The 23,856-nt window shown below is 45.9% G+C and overlaps 1 protein-coding gene across 7 annotated transcripts in view; it reads right to left on the bottom strand.

The window, feature by feature from the left end:
- Positions 1-18,176: 18,176 nt before the first annotated feature.
- CYLD (CYLD lysine 63 deubiquitinase) overlaps positions 18,177-23,856 on the bottom strand; it is a 65,717-nt gene continuing 60,037 nt past the window's right edge. For all 7 annotated transcript variants that reach the window (XM_033218377.1, XM_033218375.1, XM_033218372.1 and 4 more), the window contains one exon: positions 18,177-23,783. In XM_033218377.1, the coding sequence (XP_033074268.1) occupies positions 23,599-23,783 (185 nt within the window). In that variant the 3' untranslated portion in view covers positions 18,177-23,598. The remainder of the gene's footprint in view (positions 23,784-23,856) is intronic.

Below are 23,856 nucleotides of genomic sequence, written 5' to 3'. Positions count from 1 at the left end.
CTAAAAATACAAAAATTAGCTGGGTGTGGTGGCGCGTGCCTGTAATCCCAGCTACTCGGGAGGCTGAGGCAAAAGAATTGCTTCAGTGGGGGAGGTGGAGGTTGCAGTGAGCCGAGATTGCACCACTGCACTCCAGCCTGGGCGACAGAGCAAGACTCTGTCTCAAAAACAAAAAACGAAAAAATGAGAGTGCAGGTGCATCCCCAAAACAGGGGTGGGGTGTGCATCTGTTTGCCTATGTCTATACATGGAAAAATTATTTCTGGAAGGAAATAAGAAACTCGAAAAAAAGGTTCAACTCTAGGGACAGGAATTAGGAATTGGAGGGCACAGGGAGGAAGGAGATTGGCTTTTCACCTCTACACTGCTTGACAGTTTTTTTAACTATATGGTTATATTAGGGTTTTTTAATAAACATTTTTGTTTATTAAACAAGCGATGCTTGGAATAATTTTAGGTTTGCCCCAGAGTTGCATAGATGATAGAGTGTTCCTATATACCTTCATCCAGTTTCCCCTAATGCTAACATCTGACAACACTGTGGAACATGGGTCTAACCTAGAAAATTAGCATTGGCACAATCCAGCAGGGCGCAGTGGCTCACACCTGTAATCCCAGCACTTTGGGAGGCCAAGGCACGTGATCACCTGAGGTCAGGAGTTCGAGACCAGCCTGGTCAACATGGGGAAACCCCATCTCTACTAAAAATACAAATATTAGCCAGGCAAGGTGGCATGTGCCTGTAATCCCAGCTACTGGGGAGGCTGAGGCAGGAGAATTGCTTGAACCCAGGAGGCGGAGGTTGCAGTGAGCCACTGCACTCCAGCCTGGGTGACAGAGGGAGACTCAAAGAAAGAAAGAAAGAAAGAAGAGAGAGAAAGAAAGAAAGAGAAGAAAGAAAAAGAAAGAAAGAGAGAAAGAAGAAAGAAGAGAGAGAAAGAAAGAAAGAAAGAGAGAAAGAAAGAAAGAAAGAAAAAAGAAGAAAGAAAGAAGAAAGAGAAAGAAAGAAAGAAAGAAAGAAAAAAGAAGAGGCACAATCCTATTAACTAAGCTATTGCCGAGACCAGCTCAATCAAGAAAGAAAGAAAGAAGAAGAAAGAAGAGAGAGAAAGAAAGAAAGAAAGAAAGAAAGAAAGAAAGAAAGAAAGAAAGAAAGAAAGAGAAAGAAAGAAAGAAAGAAAGAAAAGAAAGAGGCACAATCCTATTAACTAAGCTATTGCCGAGACCAGCTCAATCAAGAAAGAAAGAAAGAAAGAAAGAAAGAAAGAGAAAGAAAGGAAGAAAGGAAGAAAGAAAAAGAAAGAGGCACAATCCTATTAACTAAGCTATTGCCGAGACCAGCTCAGTCAGGGAGACCCTAACCCAGCAGGGCTAGAGGAATTAAAGACACACAGATATATAGAGGTGTGAAGTGGGAAATCAGGGGTCTCACAGCCTTCAGAGCTGAGAGCCCCAAACAGAGATTTACCCACGTATTTATTAACAGCGAACCAGTCATTAACATTGTTTCTATAGATATTAAATTAACTAAAAGTATCCCATATTATGGGAAACAAAGGGATGGGACGAATTAAATGAATAGGTTGGGCTTATTATTATAATTAACTGCAGCAGGAACACGCCCTGAAGACACAGATAGCTCATGCTAATTGTTTGTGACTTAAGAATGCCTTTAAGTGGTTTTCCGCCCTGGGCAGGCCAGGTGTTCCCTGCCCTCATTCCCGTAAACCCACAATCTTCCAGCTTGTGCGTTAGGGCCATTATGGACATGTTACAGTGCTGCGGAGATTTTTTTTATGGCCAGTCTTGGGGCCAGTTTATGGCCAGACTTTGGGGGCTTGCTCCCAACAGCTATAGACTTTATTGAGATTTCACCCGTTTTTATGCAAAGGCCCTTTTTCTGCTCCAGGATCTCACAAGGCATTTAGTCATCATGGCTTCAGTCTGTGAGTTTCTGAATCTTTCCTTGTTTTTCGTGTCCTTGACACTTGGGAAGGAAAATCAGAAGAAAGGAGCCTGTCCTCCAGTTGCACCCCAGCTCTGGCTGTGCTACCTTGGGCAAGCTGGGTCCCACTCTGGGCCTGCGTTTTGTCATCGTTGAGGAAGGGCTCCAGAAGCCGCCGCCCTATCTTCCTCGGGGATGGATATCTAAGAGCTTTGAAAACTGCTGAGCTCAGGGAACATGAGGTTGCATCCCACGGATCCTCAACCCTGTGCAGGGAGTCTGAGTGCCTTTCCCAGCCTGGGCACCTCGGTCTGTTTAAGGACCCCTCTTACAGGCTTTAGCAGGCTTGAAAGATCCCAGCCCGCTGACCACCTCCATTCCAAGGTGCCAAGCAGAAGCTAGGTAAAGGGAGAGATCTCCACCTCCTGCTGCTAATCCAGGGTGACAGAAGCAAGGGGAACAGAGGAGAGGAGGGGCTTCCCCAGTGCACTTCATGAGCCTGCTCCCACCATGTCTTTCGTCTGAGCAGTGCTGTGACTGGGAACTCATTTCACAGCCCTGGAAACCGAGGCCACAGTGATGCTCCCAGGGTAACACGGTGAACACATTTCCCATTGAGGACTTACCACAGGTCCGGATGTCGGGCGGGAATTCCACCCTATGCACCACTCCATCCAGGGACCACCCCTCTGGGCTGGGGAAGAAGCAGGGGCCACTAGAATGAACCAGCTCTTTCCTCTCCCCGACATCTGCTCCTCCTGCCCAGATTTGGTTCTCTAGGGAGTTAGCCCAGAGGATCTATTCGGCCTCCCTCTGGAAATCCAAACCTTTCCTTGAGGCCCCCATGCTGTTTCCTGCAGGGATCTCGGCTGACCAGGCAAAGGCTTCAGAAAGGGCTTTGGATTCTCTTGGACCTGAGTTTTTTTGTTTGTTTATTGATTGACTGAGTTTTAGAGACAGGGTCTTGCTCTGTCACCCAGGCTGGGGTGCAGTGGCAAAATCACAGCTCGCTGCAGCCTCCAACTCCCAGGCTCAGGCAATCCTCCTGCCTCAGCCTTCCCAGTAGCTAAGGCCACAGTTAATTTGTTGTTTTGGTTTTTTGTCTTTTGTTGTGTAGAGACAGGGTCTCACTCAGTATGTTACCCAGGCTGGTCTCGAACTCCTGGACTCAAGTAACACTCCCACCTCAGCCTCCCGAAGTGCTGGGATTGCAGGCGTGAGCCATTGCACCCAGCTTGGACCTGAGTTTGAATCCTATCTCCTTCACTGCTTAGCCAAGACATCTTGGATGAGCTATTTCCTTTATAAAATGGAAGTACCAAGCCCCATCTCTCAGGAATGTCTCAAAAATTGGCTGAATGTGTGTAAAACACTTGGTGTTTGGTAAATGTTCTGTAAGCAGTAGCTGACATTTCCCAAGTAGCTCAATATCAGTCCTGCATCCTTCATGCCTTCATTCATTCAGCAGGTCTTCATGGCACTCCATCAGGGCTCAGAATCCGAGACCCAGGGCTAAGAAAGTGATACAGGGTTGCTCTCATGGGACTTGAAGCCTGGTGTTGGAATCACGCGGATGGAAAACGACAGCTGGGAAGGGTACCCATGTTGCCCTGGCAGCTCATCCTTGGGAGGTTGATGGAGAATGAAGGTCAGGGAAGGCTTCCCAGAGGCAGTGATGCCTGAGCAAAACCCAGGGGATGGTGAGGGATTGTCAGAGATGTGTGAACCAGAGCAACTCCATCTTGAATAGGGGCTAGGTAAAATAGGGCTGAAACCTACTAGGCTGCATTCCCAGATGGTAAGGCATTCTAAGCCACAGGATGAGGCAGGAGGTCAGCACAAGATACAGGTCATAAAGATCTTGCTGATAAAACAGTTTGCAGTAAAGAAGTCAGCTAAAACCCACCAAATCCAAGATGGCACCGAGAGTAACCTCTGATCGTCCTCATTGCTACACTCCCACCAGGGCCAAGACAGTTTACAAACGCCATGGCAACCTCAGCAAGTCACCCTATATGGTCTAGAAAGAGGAGGCATGAATAATCCACCCCTTGTTTAGCATATCATCAAGAAATAACTATAAAAATGGGCAGCTTGCAGCCCTTGGAGCTACTCTGTCTATGGAGTAGCCATTGTTTTATTCCTTTACTTTCTGAATAATCTTGCTTCCACTTTACTCTGTGGACTTGCCCCAAATTCTTTCTTGTGTGAGATCCAAGAACACTCCCTTGGGTCTGGATCGGGACCCCCTTCTTGTAACAGGATGAGGAGGGGTGGACGGGGCACACGGGCGGCTTCCTAGCTCCGAGAGGAAGGCTGGAGCACTAGAGCCTGTGAGAGTGGGAACAGGGCAAGCAGGGAATGTGGACTAGGTGAGCATCCAGAGAGGTGAATGAGGAAGCTGAGAGGCATTGGGTTTAGGTTGGGGAAACAAAGACCATCCAGAGGGGAGCAGCCAGGGACTCAGGTCTGGAACATTCTACCCCATTCACACCAGCTGCCAGAGGGGAGTCCTCGTGCTCCCTATTCATTACCTGACATAACTAATTGCCTGGTGACATTTCCCATATTATAGACAAATGTGACTTATGGGCCCAGCTGTTCCCCTTCTCGTCACCAGGAATCGGTTGATAAATATGTTTATTCGAGGTCAGCCTGGCCTCATCCATTAGAAATATTGTTTTTCTAAACATTACATTGATTTAATTTAACTCTAATCAATTTAAAATGGTTCTGACAATTAACAAAAGCTTCAAATATGACCTTAAAGTAATAGGATTCATTAGCTATGTTTAGGATTAAACTTACCCTAATAGGGCAATTTTTCTTCCGAGGGTATTTGGTAAGCGACTGGTGGTCAGTCAAAATGAAATCAATTATTATAAATTATACAGTTAAAGTTGATTATGTATCCCCTGCTAATTTGTATAAATAAGGGTCTCTGACAATGGGAGTAATTTATTAATAACTATCTCTACCCCAGCCCGGTATCACACTTCATGTTACAGCTGCCAGGGCATCTATAACCCATGAAGTATTATTTTCCAGGGCTGCTCACGATGTATGCTAATTACACCCGTAATTAATTGGAACAGTTATAGTTAAAGACAAAATGCTGACGCCCTTTGCCCTATTATTCATGATAGTCAACTCATTCAAAAGGCAAGCTAATCAAAAATTCATATGCTAGCTCGGGCGCCCCGAAAGGAAGGTGATCGCACTGCAGAGGGTGCCTGCCACATGACAGCTGGCGTGTGGGGAGGGGCGGGTGTAGTCAGAATTCAAGCCCTGCACCTTTCTGGGGTTCCTGCTCTGCCACCACCCACCAATCCCCCAGGTGGAAGGTACATAGAGCAGGATGTCTAGGCCAGAGCTCAAATAGCTAGTCCATATGTTACAGGACAGGGGCCCCAATCCAGACCCCAAGAAAGGGTTCTTGGATCTAGCACAAGAAGGAATTTGAGGTGAATCCATAGAATAAAGTGAAAGCAAGTTTATTAGGAAAGTAAAGGTATAAAAGAATGGCTACTTCAAAGGCAGAGCAGTGTCATGGGCTGCTTGACTGAGTATACTTATAGTTATTTCTTGATCATATGCTAAACAAGGGGTAGATTATTCATGAGTTTTCCAGGAAAGGGGCAGAGATTTCCCTGAACCAAGGGTACCTCCCCTTTTTAGACCATATGGGTAGCTTCTAGATGTTGCCATGGCATCTGTAAACTGTCATGGTGCTGGTGGGAGTGTCTTTAACATGCTAATACATTATAATTAGTGCATAATGAGCAATGAGGACAACCGGAGGTCACTTTTGTTGCCATCTTGGTTTAGGTGGGTTTTGGCCAGCTCCTTTGCCACAAACTGTTTTATCTGCAGGGTCTTTGTGACCTGTATTTTGTTTATCTCATCCTGTGACTTAGAGTGCCTTAACTTCCTGGGAATGCAGCCCAGTAGATCTCAGCCTCATTTTACCCAGCTCCTACTCAAGATGGAGCTTCTCTGGCTTAAACGCGTCTGGCACATACAGAGTTTAAAAAAAAAAAAAAAGTTGCCAGATTTTTACAGATTGGGAACTTTCACTTCTCTTAGAAATTTCTGACTTGGTCTGAAAAATCAGACTATACTGACCTGCTTCTTCCTTTCCTTTACCACATCAGCTCTCTGCCGACACTCCAACCCTCTCCCTTCCCTAAGGTACCTGCCTGGCCCCTTGTCTCAAGACAAGTGGGCTTGAGAATCCCAGTCTAGGACACCTCATTTTACAGACAGAAGGACTGAGGATCACAGACAGACAGTCTTGCCAAGGAGCACAGAGTGACCAGAGTCCGGTAGCTTGGGCGTGGCTAGTTTCACAGAGCACCCAGCTCGAACTGGTGGCCCCCGGGGAGGTGGATCAGCTCCTAAGTGGGCACTTTCCCTGCCTGGCTCTGGCCAAGGCCTGGAGGGAATAGACTGCCCATAGTGAACCAAAGCTCAAGGCTCAAGGGCTCCCAGACAGTGGGGATGAAAATGAGCCAACACCATGCATTGGACATTTGCCATTGAAAGCAGCAGGCTGACCTGGGTAACTCCAGATGCTCCAGATGTGGGTGAAGGAAAGTCTTCTGTGGCATGCCAAGGAAAAAGAGGACTGGAAAAGCCTTCCCTCCCAAAATAGCATGGTGCAAAAAGCACCCAACTTGGAAATGCCCATGTAAAATGACCGGTGGCTGCGTAGCTTCCTGAGAATCATTCAGTCTCCCGACAAACATGGAGGGGGGCCTCAGTTGGGGCCCCTGTGCTGGTTGCTGATGAGACAGGGACCATGTGGCTTTCACCCTCTGGGGGCCCCACTGCTGAGCCAACAGATGAGTCTGAAGCACTGCACAAATGCAAGGACTCCTGGAGGGGTGTGGGGACCGTGGGCACCTCGGGCTCACTGAGACGTCGTCTCTACCCAGGCAAGTGCCTGGGAATATGGCGTTTGTATAGGGACAGGCTTGAATTCTTCCTGAGTGTGTCAACCTGAGGCAGGAGGTGGTAGGTTGGTGAGGAGGGAGAGATGGGGATGGTCAGGCCTAAGGCCTGGAAGAGCACTGGGGAGCTGCTGAGGGACAGGGTAGAATCAGGAACTAGAGCCCTCTTGGCTGCAGAGTGTGCGGCTGAGGCCACTAGCCCTGCCAGACTGTGGAATCCTCACAGCCCAGGAAGCCCAAGGAAGATTGGTGTTTGAGTCACTTAGGGAAGGCCTGGTGTGTATGGCAGGAAGAGACTCCTCTCCACCCAGGAAAGCCTGCAGAGCTCAGACCAAGCGCCAGCCCCAGGTGCTGGGCCTCCCTAGTCAGAGCCTCGGGCTGCTCTACAATGTCGCAGGGTGAAATGGCCCCTGTGAACACGGACTCCCCATGCTGGGGTTCTATTCCAGCTCTGCCTCTAACTCTGCCCCTGGGTGCAGCCCTGCCTCCCTAGGCAGCAGCCTTTAAAGTTGGAGAACTTTAGAAAATTCTCCAACTTTAAAAAGAAAGGTTGAACTGGGCCTGGGAGTCTGAGATGGGAGGGTTGCTTGAGCCCAGGTGTTCTAGCCTGGGCAACATAGTGAGACAGACCCTGTCGCTAATGAACGAAACAAAGAAAGAAGAAGAGAAAGAGAGAAAAGGGGTGGACCCATCTCAATAGCTCCAGTGACTGAGGTCCTTGATGCTAATGGTAGTCCAGAGTAGCTTTCTACACTGCTTTCTGGGCCGACTTTCAGTCTCTTTCTCCACCCTGTGCTGAGCCTGGGTTTTTTTTTTTTTTTTTTTTGAGACGGAGTCTTGCTCTGTCGCCCAGGCTGGAGTGCAGTGGCCGGATCTCAGCTCACTGCAAGCTCCGCCTCCCGGGTTTACGCCATTCTCCTGCCTCAGCCTCCTGAGTAGCTGGGACTACAGGCACCCGCCACCCCGCCTGGCTAGTTTTTTTTTTTTTTTTGTATTTTTTAGTAGAGACGGGGTTTCACCATGTTAGCCAGTATGGTCTCGATCTCCTGACCTCGTGATCCGCCCGTCTCGGCCTCCCAAAGTGCTGGGATTACAGGCTTGAGCCATGGCACCCGGCCTTTTTTTTTTTTTTTTTTTTTGAGACTGAGTCTTGCTCTGTCACCAGGCTGGAGTGCAGTGGCGCGATCTCGGCTCACTGGAAGCTCTGCCTCCCGGGTTCACGCCATTCTCCTGCCTCAGCCTCCCGAGTAACTGGAACTGCAGGTGCCCAACACTACGCCTGGCTAATTTTTTGTATTTTCAGTACAGACCAGGTTTCACCGTGTTAGCCAGGATGGTCTCGATCTCCTGACCTCATGATCCACCCGCCTCAGCCTCCCAAAGTGCTGGGATTACAGGCATGAGCCACCATGCCCGACTGAACCTGGGTTTTATCAAAAAAAAGGAGGGAACATGCAGGCACATGCACCTTGAGCTGGAAGTGACTACTCCAAGTCACCGAACTTCAACACTAAAAGAAAGTTTGTCAGGTCCTGGTGTGGTTGCTTATGCCTGTAATAGAGCTTCGGGACACCCAGGCAGGAGGATCACTTGAGGTCAGGAATTCAGCACCAGGCTAGGCAACATAACAAGATCCCCAACTCTACAAAAAATTTCTAAAATTGGCTGGGCATGGTGGTGCATGCCTGTAGTCCCAGATACTTGGGAGGGTGAAGCAGGAAGATCGCTTGAGTCCAGGAGTTTGAGACTAGCCTGGGCAACATAGTAAGACCTTGATCTCATAAAAAATAAATTCATGAATGTGTCAAAACTCATCTAACTGTTTACTTAAAAAATGTGTATGTTACCATATGTAAATTACACCTCAGTGGAGTTGGTTAAAAAATAATAATAAAAAAGGAAGGAGTGTAAACTTTGGAAAAGGCTGTAGCTGTCTCTCCTAAAGCTAAAATCCACCAACTCAAGAAGGATCACAGTGGTGTCATGTGTAGTAGCCCCGAACTGTCAGCAATGCCCCTTTCCATCAGCAGGAGAACCATAAATAAACGGTGGTGTATTTACATAAGAGAGCACACAGCTATGAAGCAGAACCACGGACATACACAACAGACGCAGCCCGAAGGATGCACACAGCATGACGTCAGACACTACCTGAAGTGTGCACGATCTATGACTCTCTTTAGATAAATTCAAAACCTGGTAACAGGGATCTACCGTGACGGAAATCAAAATAGTGGTGATCACTGGTGCAGGGAGGTAACTTGACTTGCGGGAGCAGGAGGAGCGTTGGAGGTGCTGGGAAAGGTCCCCAGGCTGACCTGATGTATGGCTGCAAAGGTGTGTGGAAATGTAAATTTCCATGAGCCCTATACAGGGGCCCAGTGCCCTTTAGGATAACAAGATGCATCTCAATAACAAAGAAAGAAAGGAAAAGGGAGCAGCCCATGCTTCCCCAGGGCCATCCAGGGTCTAGATTCTGGGCCTCCCCTGGCAGCGCCCCTCCCCACCGGCACTGCGGCTCTGTGCATAGCCCTGGACACCGGCAGAATGTGACAGAACTGGAGCTGCACCCACAGCAGATAGGCTGGCAGGGGTGAAGGGGCTACCAGGGGCTGGAGGAAATAAAATTTAAGCTGAGCACAAGGCCGCCCTCCCTGGCAGGGCAGATGGCATGCTGTCTTGGCACTCTGGGCTAAAGAATGGGTACCAAACACAGGCCACATCAAAGAGCAGCAGGCCCTTACCTGACTGAACAGTGGGAACCCTGCCAACTGCTCCCTAGCTGAGGGGACAGTGCCGGGGCCCAGCAGAGCCCCGCAGCCATCTCCAGAGAGACCGCAGAAGCAGGCAGGAGCTGAGGGAATCATCTTGGACCAACCTGCCCTCCTCCCACTCCTCATTTTTAGAGTCAATGCGAGGACAGTAGAGGCATGTGGCCTTGACTTCAAGTCCCACTGGCTCTGCCTGAGCCTCAGCTTTCTCATCAGATAATTGGGAATGAGGTGCTCACAAGAATAAGAGAGCATACATAGGACGTACCTAATACAGGGCCCAATGTTCACCCAGTGGGGAAACTGAGGCCCAGAGAGCAGACACACCACACTCCAGGTAGGCCAGGCACAGTGGCTCGTGCCTGTAATCCCAAGACTTTGGGAGGTGGAGCTGGGAGGATTGCTTGATCAATTTCTTCCTCGTCCCCTGCTCTGGGGTCTCCAGAATGCAGTCCCTCCCACAGATGCTCTTCATCTTAGCCCAAACCACCTCATCTCTCCCACCTCCTCTGTCCACACAGCATGTTCCAGGCATGCGCCACTCTCCACAGCACCCTATGTTCAAGGTGTCCCTCTGCCCCGGAACCCCTATCATCTGAGGCTGGGAAAGGGTGATGGCATTTACCTATAGGGCAAGGGGCTCCCCATGGTCCCTCCTAGCTGCTGCTCTCATCCTGCGGGACAGTCCCACAGCACAGGTCTGGTTCGCAAGTAACCCCAGTGAGATCATCGAGTTCCTTTAGCCCTAGTTTCTCCAGCTGTGAAATAAAACTCTCCATTCTGTCTACTCAGAGGGTGGGACAATGGGTGTGAAAAGATTTTCTAGGTGGCTACCTGGAGGACTGAACATAGAGCAGAGGGCGATGCTGGCTGAGTCTGATTTTTATACCAACTGGATAGAATATAGTTTTCCTCTTTCTTCCTCGCCTCCTGGCTCAGCTGCCTCAGTCTCCCGAGTGTGATCCTGACGTTTATGCCGTATGCTGTCCTCTACAGGACCCCCACCACACAGAAGGCTCCTCCTGATCTGGGGGTGGCTTCTGTTTTGATCGAAGCCGTTGGTGCACCCCAGAGCCCCCCACTGCCACGCCCACCCCTTTGATGCGGTGAGCTCTTGGCAGCCTCACCCTCCATGCCAGCTGCAATGCACTCCCTCCAGGGAGTCTTAAAAGTCTCTGATCTCCAGGGGCCCAGCACAGCCCTTCCAGACAGTCTTTTTCTTCCCAGGATGGCCAGGTCTCTTTTCAAAACTGGTGGAAGTCCACGTGGGTCTTTATCATGCAGATGACCTCGGAGGTGACCATTCCACACTCCCAAACACCTCAACGGTATTTGATTGACAGCCCACACTCTTTCTGGTGTCCGTTCTCTCCTACTGATTAATGGCCCCTTCCTGACCATCCTCCCTGCACATACTGCCATTCAGCCAACCACGGGTTTTAATTTAGATAATATTGACAAGAAAAAAACACAAACATGAAAGTTATCTGCACTCACTGTCACCTCAGGAATCAGCGTATTCCCTGAAGACAAACTTTTCAGTACATGCACAATTATTTATGTATTTATTTATTTACTGAGACAGGGTCTCCCTCTGTCACCCAGGCTGGAGTCCAGTGGCGCAACCTCAGCTCATTGCAACATCTGCCTTCTGGGTTTAAGCAATTCTCCTGCCTCAGCCTCCTGAGTAGCTGGGATTACAGGCATGGCACCACAGTCCGGCTAATTTTTTTATTTTTAGTAGAGACGGGGTTTCACCACATTGGTCCAGCTGGTCTCAAACTCTTGACCCCAGGTAATCCTCCCACCTCAGCCTCCCAAGGTGCTGGGATTACAGGCATGAACCACTATGCCCAGCCACAAATTTTTGTATACACGAAATTAGATCTGTTATGATACATAAGTTTTTAATAATCCACATTTTTCCACCTAATCTATTGTGAATTTTTGCTCATGTCCTTAAAAAAGTTACATTCCAGAAGAATCATTAATGATTAATGACTGCACATGGTTAATGGTTACGGTACAGTCTAGCTGTACCATCATTTATACGGTCCTGCACATTTAACTTTTTCAAGTGTGGCCCCCCTTATAAGTAGTGCTGCTTGGAGTCTGATGGCTAATCTTGGGCACATCTGTGATCATGATTGCCTTAGAAAAATTTCCTAGCAACAGAATTGTTGGGGATGAGGTATGCAAAACATGAAGGCTTTTGAAAAACAAGCAGCTACATGACTCACGATTTGTGCAAAATTGGTTAGGGGTAGCAGGCAGAGAAAGAACCAAAGCAAGAGAAATCGGCATTCTGAGGAGGGGTCTCTGCATACACCAGACCCAGACACCACGAAAGTGCCACATGGGGAAGGGGGTTCCAAAGCACTGATCCACCCTGAATGTCAGAGCTGGAAGGGACAACACAGACTCTAATACAATTCTCTGTATTAGGAATGGGGAAACTGAGGCTCAGAGAGGCACCACCCAGGAAGGGGGTGACCTCAGTACTGGAATCTTTCCAACACAGCTGTGTGCTTTGTTTGAAGTGAGCCCTGCTCCCGGAGAAGGGCCCGAGGTGGCAGGTCGAGCGTGGGTATGAAAGTGTAAACCATTTTCCCTCACCTCCCAAGTAGAGGTGGATGGGAGGGGGTGAGGAACGTTGAGGAGGCCTCCAGCCGGCCTCACACAGGTAACAGCAGCAGTAGTGACCCATTTGAGCCCCCATGGTGTGCCAGGTGCTGGTCCCAGGACTTTGGGTCTGTTATCACTGAATCCACACATAAAATGAGCGACAGGGGCGCTGTGGCTTTGTGAGAGATGTTCGCTCTCATTTGCACAGAAAGGAGTTCATGCAAGTCTTTTTATTATTATTGCATGTCACTGCAACGGGGTCTTGCAGTGGGGGAGACAGACTGGACTCAACTCCCCACTTACGCAAGTCTTAATCCAAGTGGAATCTCTTCTCTGGATTTCTAGAGTGGCGGGTGAGCGGGGCGGGAAGCCTCTTCTCCATAATGGCAGTGGTTCTCACACTTCAGCGTGTGCCCGATTCTCTTGATGGGAAAAGGAGGAAGTGTTCAAAATGCACATTCCAAGGCCCTCCCTGAGATCTTGATGCTGTAGGTTTTGCACAGGGCCTCCAAGACCAAATTCTCTTTTTTAGAGACCGAGTCTTGCTCTGTCGCCCAGGCTGAAGTGCAGCAGTGTGATGATAGCTCACTACAGTCTCCAATTCCTGGGCTCAAGTGATGCTCATGCCTCAGCCTCCCAAGTAGCTAGGACTACAGGAGTGCATCATTACACCTGTCTAATTTTTATTGTTATGATTATTTTTTGTAGAGACAAGTTCTTGCTGTGTTGCCCAGGCTGGTCTTAAACTCCTGGCCTCAAGCCCTGCCCGCCTCAGCCTCTCAAAGTGCTGGAATTACAGGTGAGCGCCACCACGCCCAGCCAGAGCCTGCATTCTTAAAGGCCCCTGGGTGACTACGACGCAGGCTGGTCCAAAGACCCCTCCCTCTCTGGGAAGCACTGAAGACAGTGTGGTTGATTTTCATACTGGGATCCTGACAAAGTAACCTGTACTAAAGTTAGCACAGTAGATATGAGGCTTACATCGAGAAAGGGTCGCTAAAAAAGGGAGGGGACATCAGACCGACATTCCCCCAATAAAGCCACAGATTTGTAATTCATTCATTCCTTTGCAGATTTCAGGACCTCACAACCGACCTTACGACATTCGCCCAGTAGATGGCGCTAGCTCATTTTAAACCCCATTTGCAGCAGATGCCTGAAAGCTCAAGACAGAGGGAGCGGCAGATACAGAGAAAGGGCAAGACAGAGCCCATTATGAGAGGACAGCCCCAAACAGAAATGGCCAACTTAACTAAGCAGCTGTCCCGAAATGACTCAGAGGAAACTTAATCCTCCTTGGATGTAGTGTGTAATCTGGTGTGTTACCCCGACTGCCACACTGGCTTTCAAAAATCCCTGCTGCCTTCCAAGCCTGGGTTCTGGTTGCCGCTCGGAGTTCGGGAGCTGAGATCTGGGACATCGCCATAACCAGTAATGACCACAAGATGGTGCTGCTGCACTCAGGAGGACAAGATGCCTGAGAAAATCTCAATCTCATAAAACCATCTAAATACTCAAGAGTGTGCCTTAAAATAGGATCGTGGAGGGAGATGAGAGGCAGAAAGAGACCTGCTGATTAGACTTGCACCCTGTCTCTCAAGTTCATGTTTACGATGTTAGTATTAATGCTGCTGCTGCTGCCACTGGTGGCTGCTGTTTACTGAGGGGCTACGGAGTGCCAGGCACTGTGATAAGCGCTTTCCGTGCATGGTTCCATTCAAAGTTCATCAAAGCCCGAGGAGGGGAGTTCTATGATGTCTCCACTTCTGAGAGGAAGCATTATGTGGGGAACTAGAGACCGAGACGTCTTGTGCTTTCTCGAAAGAAATGGGGACAGTGATCTAATTCTGAGCACATGGACAATAGTGAGTGGGACTTCTACGAATAAAAGGCTGAAACAGCCTAGACAACATAGTGAAAGCCCCTCCCTACAAAAATGTAAAAAGTCAGCTCGCGTGGTGGTGTGTACCTGCAGTCCCAACTACTCAGGAGGCTGAGGCGGGAGGTTTGTGCCAGGCACTCATTAAGGTGGAAGGAAAACAGTTGAAGGGAGGAAGTCCTGAGGAGCCCACGATGAGCCATGCGGCCAGGGGATCAGTGCTGTCGAGAAAATGAAGCGCGCAGGAGTCTATAAGTGCCTGTAGGTGTGTTTGAGATGATGGCAGAAGTAAACTGGAGCTGGCATCCATGGCTCACAAGAGCCCATTATAAAATTTTCAGGAATTTTGCGAGTCAGTTCTTGGATGGATATATTATCGAATTATTAAACTACCAAATTATATAAACTTAAAATGAAATTATATTTAAAACAAAGGTAACAAATATTCGCAACTCATTACTTCCTAATTATTTTACATTTTACCATTTTCTATGCCAAAGGTAAGCAAACTGTTTCTGGGAAGGGCCATTTAATAACTGTGTGAGCCATGAGGGTTCAGTCAAAACTATTTGACTCAGCCATTGTAGCACAAAAGCATTGATAATATAGACTGAACATCTCTAATCTGAAAATCTTAAATGCTCCCTAATCCAAATATCTGAAATGCTCCAAAATCCAAAACTTCTTGAGCACCAACACGACACTCAAAGAAAACGCTCGTTGGAGCATTTTGGATTTTGGATTTCTGGATTAGGGATGCTCATCCGGTACTGCAAATATTCCCAAATCCAAAAATATCTGAAACCTGAAACACTTCTGGTCTCAAACATTTCAGATAAGGGATATTCAGCCTGTACTTAGATAAATGATCATGACTGTGTTCCAATCAAATGTGGTTCATAAAATCAGGTGCTGAGCTGGTTTGGTTCATAGGCTGCCGTCTGACACCGTGGTTCGTGCGCAGGTATTTATTGTATCTGTATGGTGGAAACGCTATGTACTTGTGTTAATCCCACTATAGAAGTCTTCCCTAGTTCCTTCAAAGGTGTCATTTTGGTAGCTTGCAATTGGCCGTGGTGGGGGTATTTATACCACCAAATCAGCAGAGGCTACAAACAGGGTTGCCTCTCAGCCCCCAAGAGTTGGTTGTTAAACATTCGCCAGCACGCCCCGGCTAATGTGGTCTGTGAAGGCCTCTTTAGGGAGGTGACCTCTGAACAGAAACCTGAAACTGCACTTAGTCCTTCCAACCTGCAGCGGCCCATCCCACCCCCAGTGGCGACCTACAGGGCACAGTTCAGAAATACATCGGAACAAAACAGTCTGAAGTTTGCAGAGATGGCCAGACCCAACAAAACACACATTTGTTTAAAACACAATATATTCCAATGTCATCGCCCCGCCACGCACTAACCCAGGAGCAGCCTCGCCTCTCTGGAGCCAATAAGAAGGCATGGCTAAGAAGTCACTTTTCATGGCCTGAGGCCTGACTGCATTTACTGCAGGCTGCTGAGTCCTGCCTGCCACCAAATAGAACCTGCAAGGCAAGGCCTGAGGGGTCGCTTCCAAAGTCTGCTAAAGTTGGGGAGGGCTGGAGGAGAGGGACTCAGGAAGGCATCTCTGGTACAGTCAACTTCCTCGCCAACTCTTCAAACCCCAGTGTAACTTCAAACTACTTACTTTGGAAAAGGCCATATTGGGTGTTAAAACAGGTTTGTGTGTTATTTGTAAGGTGACTTCATACACAGAATTTAAAGGTTTTCACTAACTTCTAGTAAAGTGGTACAGTCAAAAGAGTGGACGCAACTTGCAAATTTCAGTCACACTTTTGTAATAAGGGTCAGCCTGCTGGGTGAATTACACTATACTTACAATATCCCTTTCAGTCTCCACTCATCCAATTACTCTAATTAGACCTCAGAATCTACCTCCTCTCCAGTAAAATCCACACTCCAAGGGATCTACCAAAGCTGGCAGCCCACAGAGACCTGACTGCCCACAGTTCAGTGCGAAGACAGGCTCGAAAGCTTGCCCCAAAACAGTCCCTCCCCAGGAATTCTCCTACCTTCTTTCTTCCCTCATCAACTTGGTGAGCTCTCTCTTTTCTTTTTATACATTTGAGGCTTATCTCTGAAATATTTCCTAAACAAAGACAATAGCATCGTCATCGTGCCCCTTTAAGGATATCTTTATGTCCTCTTCACAAATAGTGAAATTTTCATCCTACTTCTAAATTATCTGTCCCGCCTCTGGAACACATTCCTCATATATTCCTTGGGCTCTTCCTTAAGGGGCTGGGCTGGTAGCTTTACAATAAACTTTCTTTCCCCCGAGGAGCTTGTTCGTATCCGCATTCTCTTTCTCTAGGGCAGAATGTTCCACCAGGGAATGCCAAGTTGATTCTGTGTCCCTCAGAAAACTCCAATCCTCCTGACAATGTGTTCCCAATCCTGGCTGCGCAGAGTCACAAGGAGTGGGGACTACGAGAAAGTGTGCCAACCCTTGAATCTGACAAGGAAGAGCAGTGCTGTCAGAACAGCACTGTTTGGCCATCAGCATGTATATCCACCCATGGGGTTCTGAAACAGAAATGCATAAGGAGCTTTGACAAGGACCCACTCCTGGCCCCATCTTCAGATTCCAATAGGTCCGGAGTGCGCACAGGCACTGGCGTCTTTAAAATCTCCCTATGCAAATTCAACATGCAACCAGGATTGAATGGAGAACTGTTGCTCGAAGGCAGTGCACACACGTTCTTCAGGTGATAATGAGGGAGAACATGCCTCAGCAAGTCAGGAAAAGGGGCTTAGGGGAGGGCCAGTGGCTCCTCCTTTTCAGCCAGGCCAGCTTTCTTCTGACAAGGACTTGTTTTCACTTAACTGTCCAGATTCACAGAAGGGCACAAGGAATGTGCTGTCACCGTCACATGAACAGACCCAGAGTCACAAGGAGTGGGGACAATGAGAAAGTGTGCCAACCCTTGAATCTGACAAGGAAGAGCAGTGCTGTCAGAACAGCATTGTTTGGATATCAGCATGTATATCCACCCATGGGGTTCTGAAACAGAAATGTTCTTCAATGTACTGTTAATACCAGTATTACAAACTCAGACCATTCTAGCTTTCCTATCATGGCACATTAAGTGACTTAAACTCCAAATAATTTCCAAGGAGGGTTGATCTGTTACCTAAAAGAAGACCAAAGTAGGAATTTCAGTCCACAGTACACCATGTGACCATTCCTCTGGTCATCACAAAAAAGTAAAATATTTAACTGCCTCTGTGGCAGCTGTGGTAGGATGGGACACGCTACTGGCCAGGCGTGATGGCTCACACCTATAATCCCAGCACTTTGGGAGGCCCAGGCAGGCAGATCACTCGAAGTCAGGAGTTCGAGACCAACCTGGTCAACATGTGAAACCCTGTCTCTACTAGAAACACAAAAAATTAGCCGGGCATGGTGGCGCATGCCTGTAATTCCAGCTACTCGGGAGGCTGAGGCAGGAGAATCGCTGGAACCTAAAAGACAAGAGATTGCAGTGAGCCAATATCGCACCACTGCACTCCAACTGGGGCGACAGAGCGAGACTCCATCTCAAAAAAAAGAGAAAAAAGAATGAGACACACTGCTCCTTAGTCAACGGTGTTGGGTTCATGTTTATAGATGATGGAATGAAGCAGCGGGGGACAGCTTCTGGTTGGAGGGGCTTGGAGGCTGGAGCAGCTGAGTTTTAACAAGCATCAGAGGTCGGAAATACTTGGCTAGATCAAGAAGCCACATACATCATAATGCCACTGGCACATCTCCCAGAACAGGGTAAGTGTGTGAGGTTTTCTAAAGCAATTGTAATGGTGGTAGAGGCCTGATCAAGAAACAGAGATACAGCCGAGTATAGCATTTCCTCAAAGAAATCTTACCACAGCAAAAACTTAAAGTGTTGCAGAAACCCAATTCCAGCTTTCCCATAACCCAAAACCCTTCCCCCAAAGAAATCCAGGAAAAGGAACCATAAAAATGTAATTTTAATGATACAGAAATAGTATATGTACATTTCTTTCCACAGCAGCACTTCATTCATCTCTAAAAAATTTAACAAAATTAAGGCTAAATCAGAGTGAGCTGATAGGAAGGGGTATTCTATGTGGTGGTCTTCTTAAAGAATGTTCTCATAAATATAGGATGTTCTGCAGACAAAAAGTAAAAATAAAACATGCTGAGCAAGATACTAGAAATGGGAAATGCTGTAGAAAATGAGCCCCTTTCTACCTATCTACTAAGAATCGCAACTCCCCTGGGAAGTTTCAAATGGGATGTGAGTTCTTTTAATGAATGTTTACGATCTGATGCTAAGACTTTCTAAAATTAAAATTCCACAGTACCAGGCCATTTTATAAACTAAAACCAAGGGCAGTTGAGTCTCCAATATACTCCCTCTAGAAATGTTTAAGTTAAAGTGGACAGTATTTAAAAGTGCTAATTATATCTGAAGCTGTGGTGTTTGAAAGGACAATCCCTCCATTAGTGGCCCTTCTCCCTAACCCATGTTATAAAAATAAATGAAGACTTTAAAACACAGTGAAATAAAAATGCCATCACTGCCAAGGCAAAGGGCCAGGAAATTAAATGGGGTTCTTGAGTAACCTGGCTACAGAGACTGATGGATGCTACGATCAGGGAGGAGGAAGACCTTCCTTTCCCACTTTTCCACTATCCTTGGCCACACTGGCTGGTTAATGTGCTGCCACTGCATGCTGACTCAAGAGAAAACCTTCAGCTGCTCCAGCATTTAGTCTTTCTCCCCTCCTCCCATCTCTTCTCCCCAAAAAGAGGTCTGAAAGGGGAAGGGAGAAGTGCAATGCGAACTCCCTGTAGGAAGCCTCAGTCTAAAACCCCAGTCTCTGTCAAGAGGGGAAATCCCCTGACACCCACAGAATCCTGGCCTTCATATGGCCCCACACACATCTGCTTTAAGGGCTTTACATTCCTTCTTCCTCCACCTCCTCTTTTGCACGTGAGTTTTCATTTTAACATCCCTTTCTCCTCCCCGACTCCTCCCCCGCTTTGAGGAATTCAAATATTATCTTCATTAATGGAGAACTGCACCAACCCCTAGACAAAGGGGTATTATTTTAAATTACAGGCCTTATAGCCTACCTACTTTAAAAAGACCTCTTACTTTATGACAAGGATTTGTTATCCCAGAGAAAAATCTTCCCATATAATTTTAAAATTTTCATTATAAAGTAGCAAATAGTAAGAAATAATGTAATTTTTTTCTTTAACTTTGCCTAAGGATTTTGTTTTCATTTTTTTGACTCCTAGAATCTCAATTTCTTCTAAATAAATAAAAGGGAAAGAAAATACCCAGGTAAATAACATCAAATATCCTCTTAAGTCTTATTTGTATTCAAAGACTACTAACACCTCTAGGAAACAGCAGGTTGAGGTACATAGACTAAAATGCATTTCTTACATAAATTAGTATGTAAACACAGAGAAACAGTATGATAAACATCCAAGTACCCACGTTTATGTAGAATAATACAGTAACGTTACATGATCACAAAATCACAAAAAGTGAAGGAACCTTTGAGATCTTCCAGTTAGCAGATTTCACACCTGGCTGGTCACGAGATTCCCCTGGGGAGCCTTCCCTCACAGATTTCCTAGGCCTCTTCCTGAACAGTCGGATTCAGCAGGCATGGCCTGGGACCCAGGAATTTGTATTTCTTTCCTATAAAATTCAGTAGTCTAACCCTCTCATTATGCAGAGGAGGAAACTAAAGCTCAAGAGGGCAAGCTGTTGTCTAAGTGTACAGAACAAGTGACAGAAACAGGGCTAGAATGCAGGTCTCTCGTCCCTACTCTGCCACTTTTTCCATCACACCACCCCACCTCCCAAAGCTTCCCCCACACCTGTCACCCTTACCCTTCAGCTAAGTAGCCTTTAATAGATATTCTGTCGTTAAAACTAGGTAGGGCAGGGACACATCTCATATTCCCTCTGATACAATCCTAGGTACCTAGTAAGTGTCCGATAAATACTTCTTGGTTGGCAGTCACTCAGCGAAGGCCTAATACTTTATCCTCCATTCACATCTCAGTCTACAATCATCCAAGCAGATGCAAAACTATCTGGCCAGATAATTTTCAAGATCCAGCTATAGAGGTTAGTGAATCCTGAATCTATGAAGATGTCATGTTCAAACAAGCAGGAATTTGGGTGACAACACAGTTCTGTAAGATTAATGGAATCTTAATCTTCCGTACTATGTCTCCCCCTTGTTCTCAAAATCTGTGAAGAAAAAAAAAAAAAAAAAAAAGAATCCTAGGGATAGGAAGAACCTGGCCAAATCTACAGTATTTGGCAAACAGAAATTTTTGAAAAACAGTAACAACATATTTAGTTGATTTTTGTTGCTGTTTTTCCTAGTTTTCAACATGTTTTCCTAGTCTTATAAAACATTCTTCTGTGGATGGAGTCAAACTCCTTTATAAAGCTGACAGTGAGAGATGGGGCACATTTAGCCTCTATATATGATAACATTACTCTCCTTCCCCACTCTCTCCCTCTCCACTGCGCGCACACACACACACACACACACACACACACACTTATTTGGAGGTGAGGAACATGACATATTTTCTACTTGTAATCATGAATCATGAACCATGTTATAAATGAGATAATTCAATTATATTGTCATCTTGATTGTAGATAAGGAATAAAAGATAACCAAAACCTTTAAAAAGTCAACAGGAAAATACTGAAGAAAACTTAAGGCTAAAAATTAAATAACCAGCAGGCACATCAGCCCCCACGCCATGCAGCCCGGCCCCAACTATGTCCCTCCTGACAATCCAGGCTGTGCTGAAGTGTGGAACAGGAGGGGCTACCCAGAGGGAGCCAGGACAGACAGGTGCGGGGGGAACCTTCCTGCTGCCTCATGATACTCAGAAGCAGGGAAGGACGCAGCCTCCCCAGGAACCACCAGAGCTGGCCCTGGCATCCCTTGATGAGCACTCCCTCCCCAAGTAATGTTAAAAAGACGGCAAGCTCCACCTGAAGAAGACATCGCCAGAAATCACTTATGGATGAGGCCCTCCCAATTAAGATAGTCTCCACACCTGAGTTTTGACACCAGGTGTCCATCCAAACAGGTCTTCTTCAAGTCCTCTACCATGACAGCCTGGGTAGCAGAGCTTCCTCAACTTGTATTTTGTTTTAATTTCTACAGGAAAAGAACTGTCTTCTCTCTCCTTTATTTATTTATTTTTTCAACTGTTAAATCCAGTCTTACCTAGATCGTCAGCCCTCAGTATCTGCAGGGGTTTGGTTCCAGGATCCCTGCAGATACCAACATCTGAAGATGCTCAATTCCCTGATATAAAATGGTACAGAATTTGCATATAACTGACACACATCCTCCTATATATTTTAATTAAATCATCTCTAAATTACTTATAATACCTACTAAATGTAAATGGTACATAAAGAGTTCTTGTATTGTTCAGAAAATAATGACAAGAAAAAAGTCTGTACATGTTCAATACAGATACGAATTTTTAAAACCCGTATTTTATTTACGGATTTTTAAAAATACGGATTTTTTTAAAACTCATATTTTCCATTTGCAGTTGGTTGAATCCATGGATGAGAAACCTGCAGATACCGAGGGCTGGCTCCATTTAGATTCCTAATCATTCCTCCAGGTAGTCAATTTTTTAAAATCACATTGACAAGCTCATTCATCCATTTCTGCATTGAACACATATTTATTACAGGGTGACTGGACTTCTAGGCGGTCAGAGCTAGAAAAGGCCTTACAAGTCTTGTATCCCACACCCTTCATTTTACCTAAGGGGGATAGGGGCAGGGCTAGCCCTAAACCCAGAGTCCCTCAGCCCCACCCTGATCTAGTAATCACCTCACCACCGCAACCAAGCACTTAGCAGTATAAAACCTTGTGCAAAATATATGTACTTTTTCATTTCAAAAATGAAAAAATTACAAGATGAGTTTTTGTACCTTACTGTAATTTATAAAGCTAGTAAATATTAGCAAAATGGAATGATAAAACCAAAGAACAAAAGTGCCTTTAAAAAAGTAATCACAGGGTTTGTAAAGATTCTTTCCACCTTTTTCACATTAAATATTTTATAAAGTCATATGCCATATACTTATGATGACTTTTCTGCCTTTCTGCACAGTTAGAAAGTCATTCAGGAAAGACAATGATACCACAAAACAACACTCAGAGAATGCACATTCCACTGCACTGACATGTATAATCTATGGTCCTAGTCTACAACATCCACTGTGGTCTAAACACACACTATGGCTATTATTAAACAAAACATCCCATTTCTACTTACTTTAGACAGAAGGAGGATGAAGCTGCTGCTAACATTTCGATGACATATCTGATTATCTCAAGTGAAACCACACTGAATTTAATGGGAGCACTGGCTGACAGATCACACTTAAGTTCTGGACAATCTTGTCTAAAATAATAGAGGTTTAAATATCCATCTCTTCCAGGAAATTGTAATAATTCTATATGCCAAATTCATCTTTTTATGGACTGTATGTTTGTATAGGACTATTTACTTATCACTCCAATTCTTTCATCAATTTACTTTGCCCCATTCCATAAAATATTAATAGTTAAAAGCCTTAAAAAAACCTGTTAGCTGACAGTAACTACTATGAATGAAGAGCTTCCACTGCTAAATACCCTAATCCTCCAGGAAAATCACTTCAAAAATGGACATTTTGGGACAGAATCACTCATTTATCTCAAAACCAGAACAAATAGAAAACAACACCATTAAGGGAATTTAAGTATTTTTCTGACCACTATTGCAGAAACACAGAAAAACTGAGCAGATTGTAGACATGCAAGGATCAGCAGTATATAGAAAGGATTAACAAATCAAACTCAGTACATCTTTAATAACTGGATTGAGAGTAGACTCTTAATAAAACCAAATTATTTCTTCCTCAAGGCAACCGTTAGCTACAAAGGAAAAATGATTTCATATCCTTGGTCCATAAAGAAGACACATTTATTTACATTCTCAATGGACTAAAAGAGGCTTTAAACTTTCACAATTAAAATTGTATGCTTCCAAAAATATCATATGATCAATGCACTTAACTTAAAGCTTCAGGTATTAATAACTTCATTTAGACTTCTTAAAAAACCAACACAAACATACTTTCTAGAGTGCAAAATGCTTCTTATTAAATACTTCGGGGACACAAAAGCAATTTGTTTTTAAACACAGGCATCCTTTTCTGAAGGATCATCACCACAAAGACATCCATTGCCGGCAATGGACGTGGAACAGAACTGCCAGCTTGCACAAGATGCAGCGTCAGGACTCTGCCTTCAGTTTCTTCACCTCTCCCGATGACCCCAGTTATTTGTACAAACTCATTGTTGGACTCTGGTACATGCACATATACGCATCACAAAGCAGTCTTCGTGCACAGCCTTGGATTCTTCTGGAGTCCAAGGAATGCAGGTCTTCCAGAGACATCTTCAAGTACTCTCCTACTTCTGGGCATGGGGTGACTTGAGGAATGTTGAAGCCGTTCTGACCACCTATGGCACAGAGGAAGAACTCTTTATAGGGCAATCAAGTTCTAAACCCTTTTGCCAGTGATTTTACAATCCT

Source organism: Trachypithecus francoisi, unplaced genomic scaffold (genome assembly GCF_009764315.1).
Source record: "Trachypithecus francoisi isolate TF-2019V2 unplaced genomic scaffold, Tfra_2.0 Lachesis_group10, whole genome shotgun sequence".
Lineage (NCBI taxonomy): Eukaryota > Metazoa > Chordata > Mammalia > Primates > Cercopithecidae > Trachypithecus > Trachypithecus francoisi.
The sequence above is the reverse complement of the archived record's forward strand: the minus strand, read 5'-3'. Positions and strand labels throughout refer to the sequence as shown.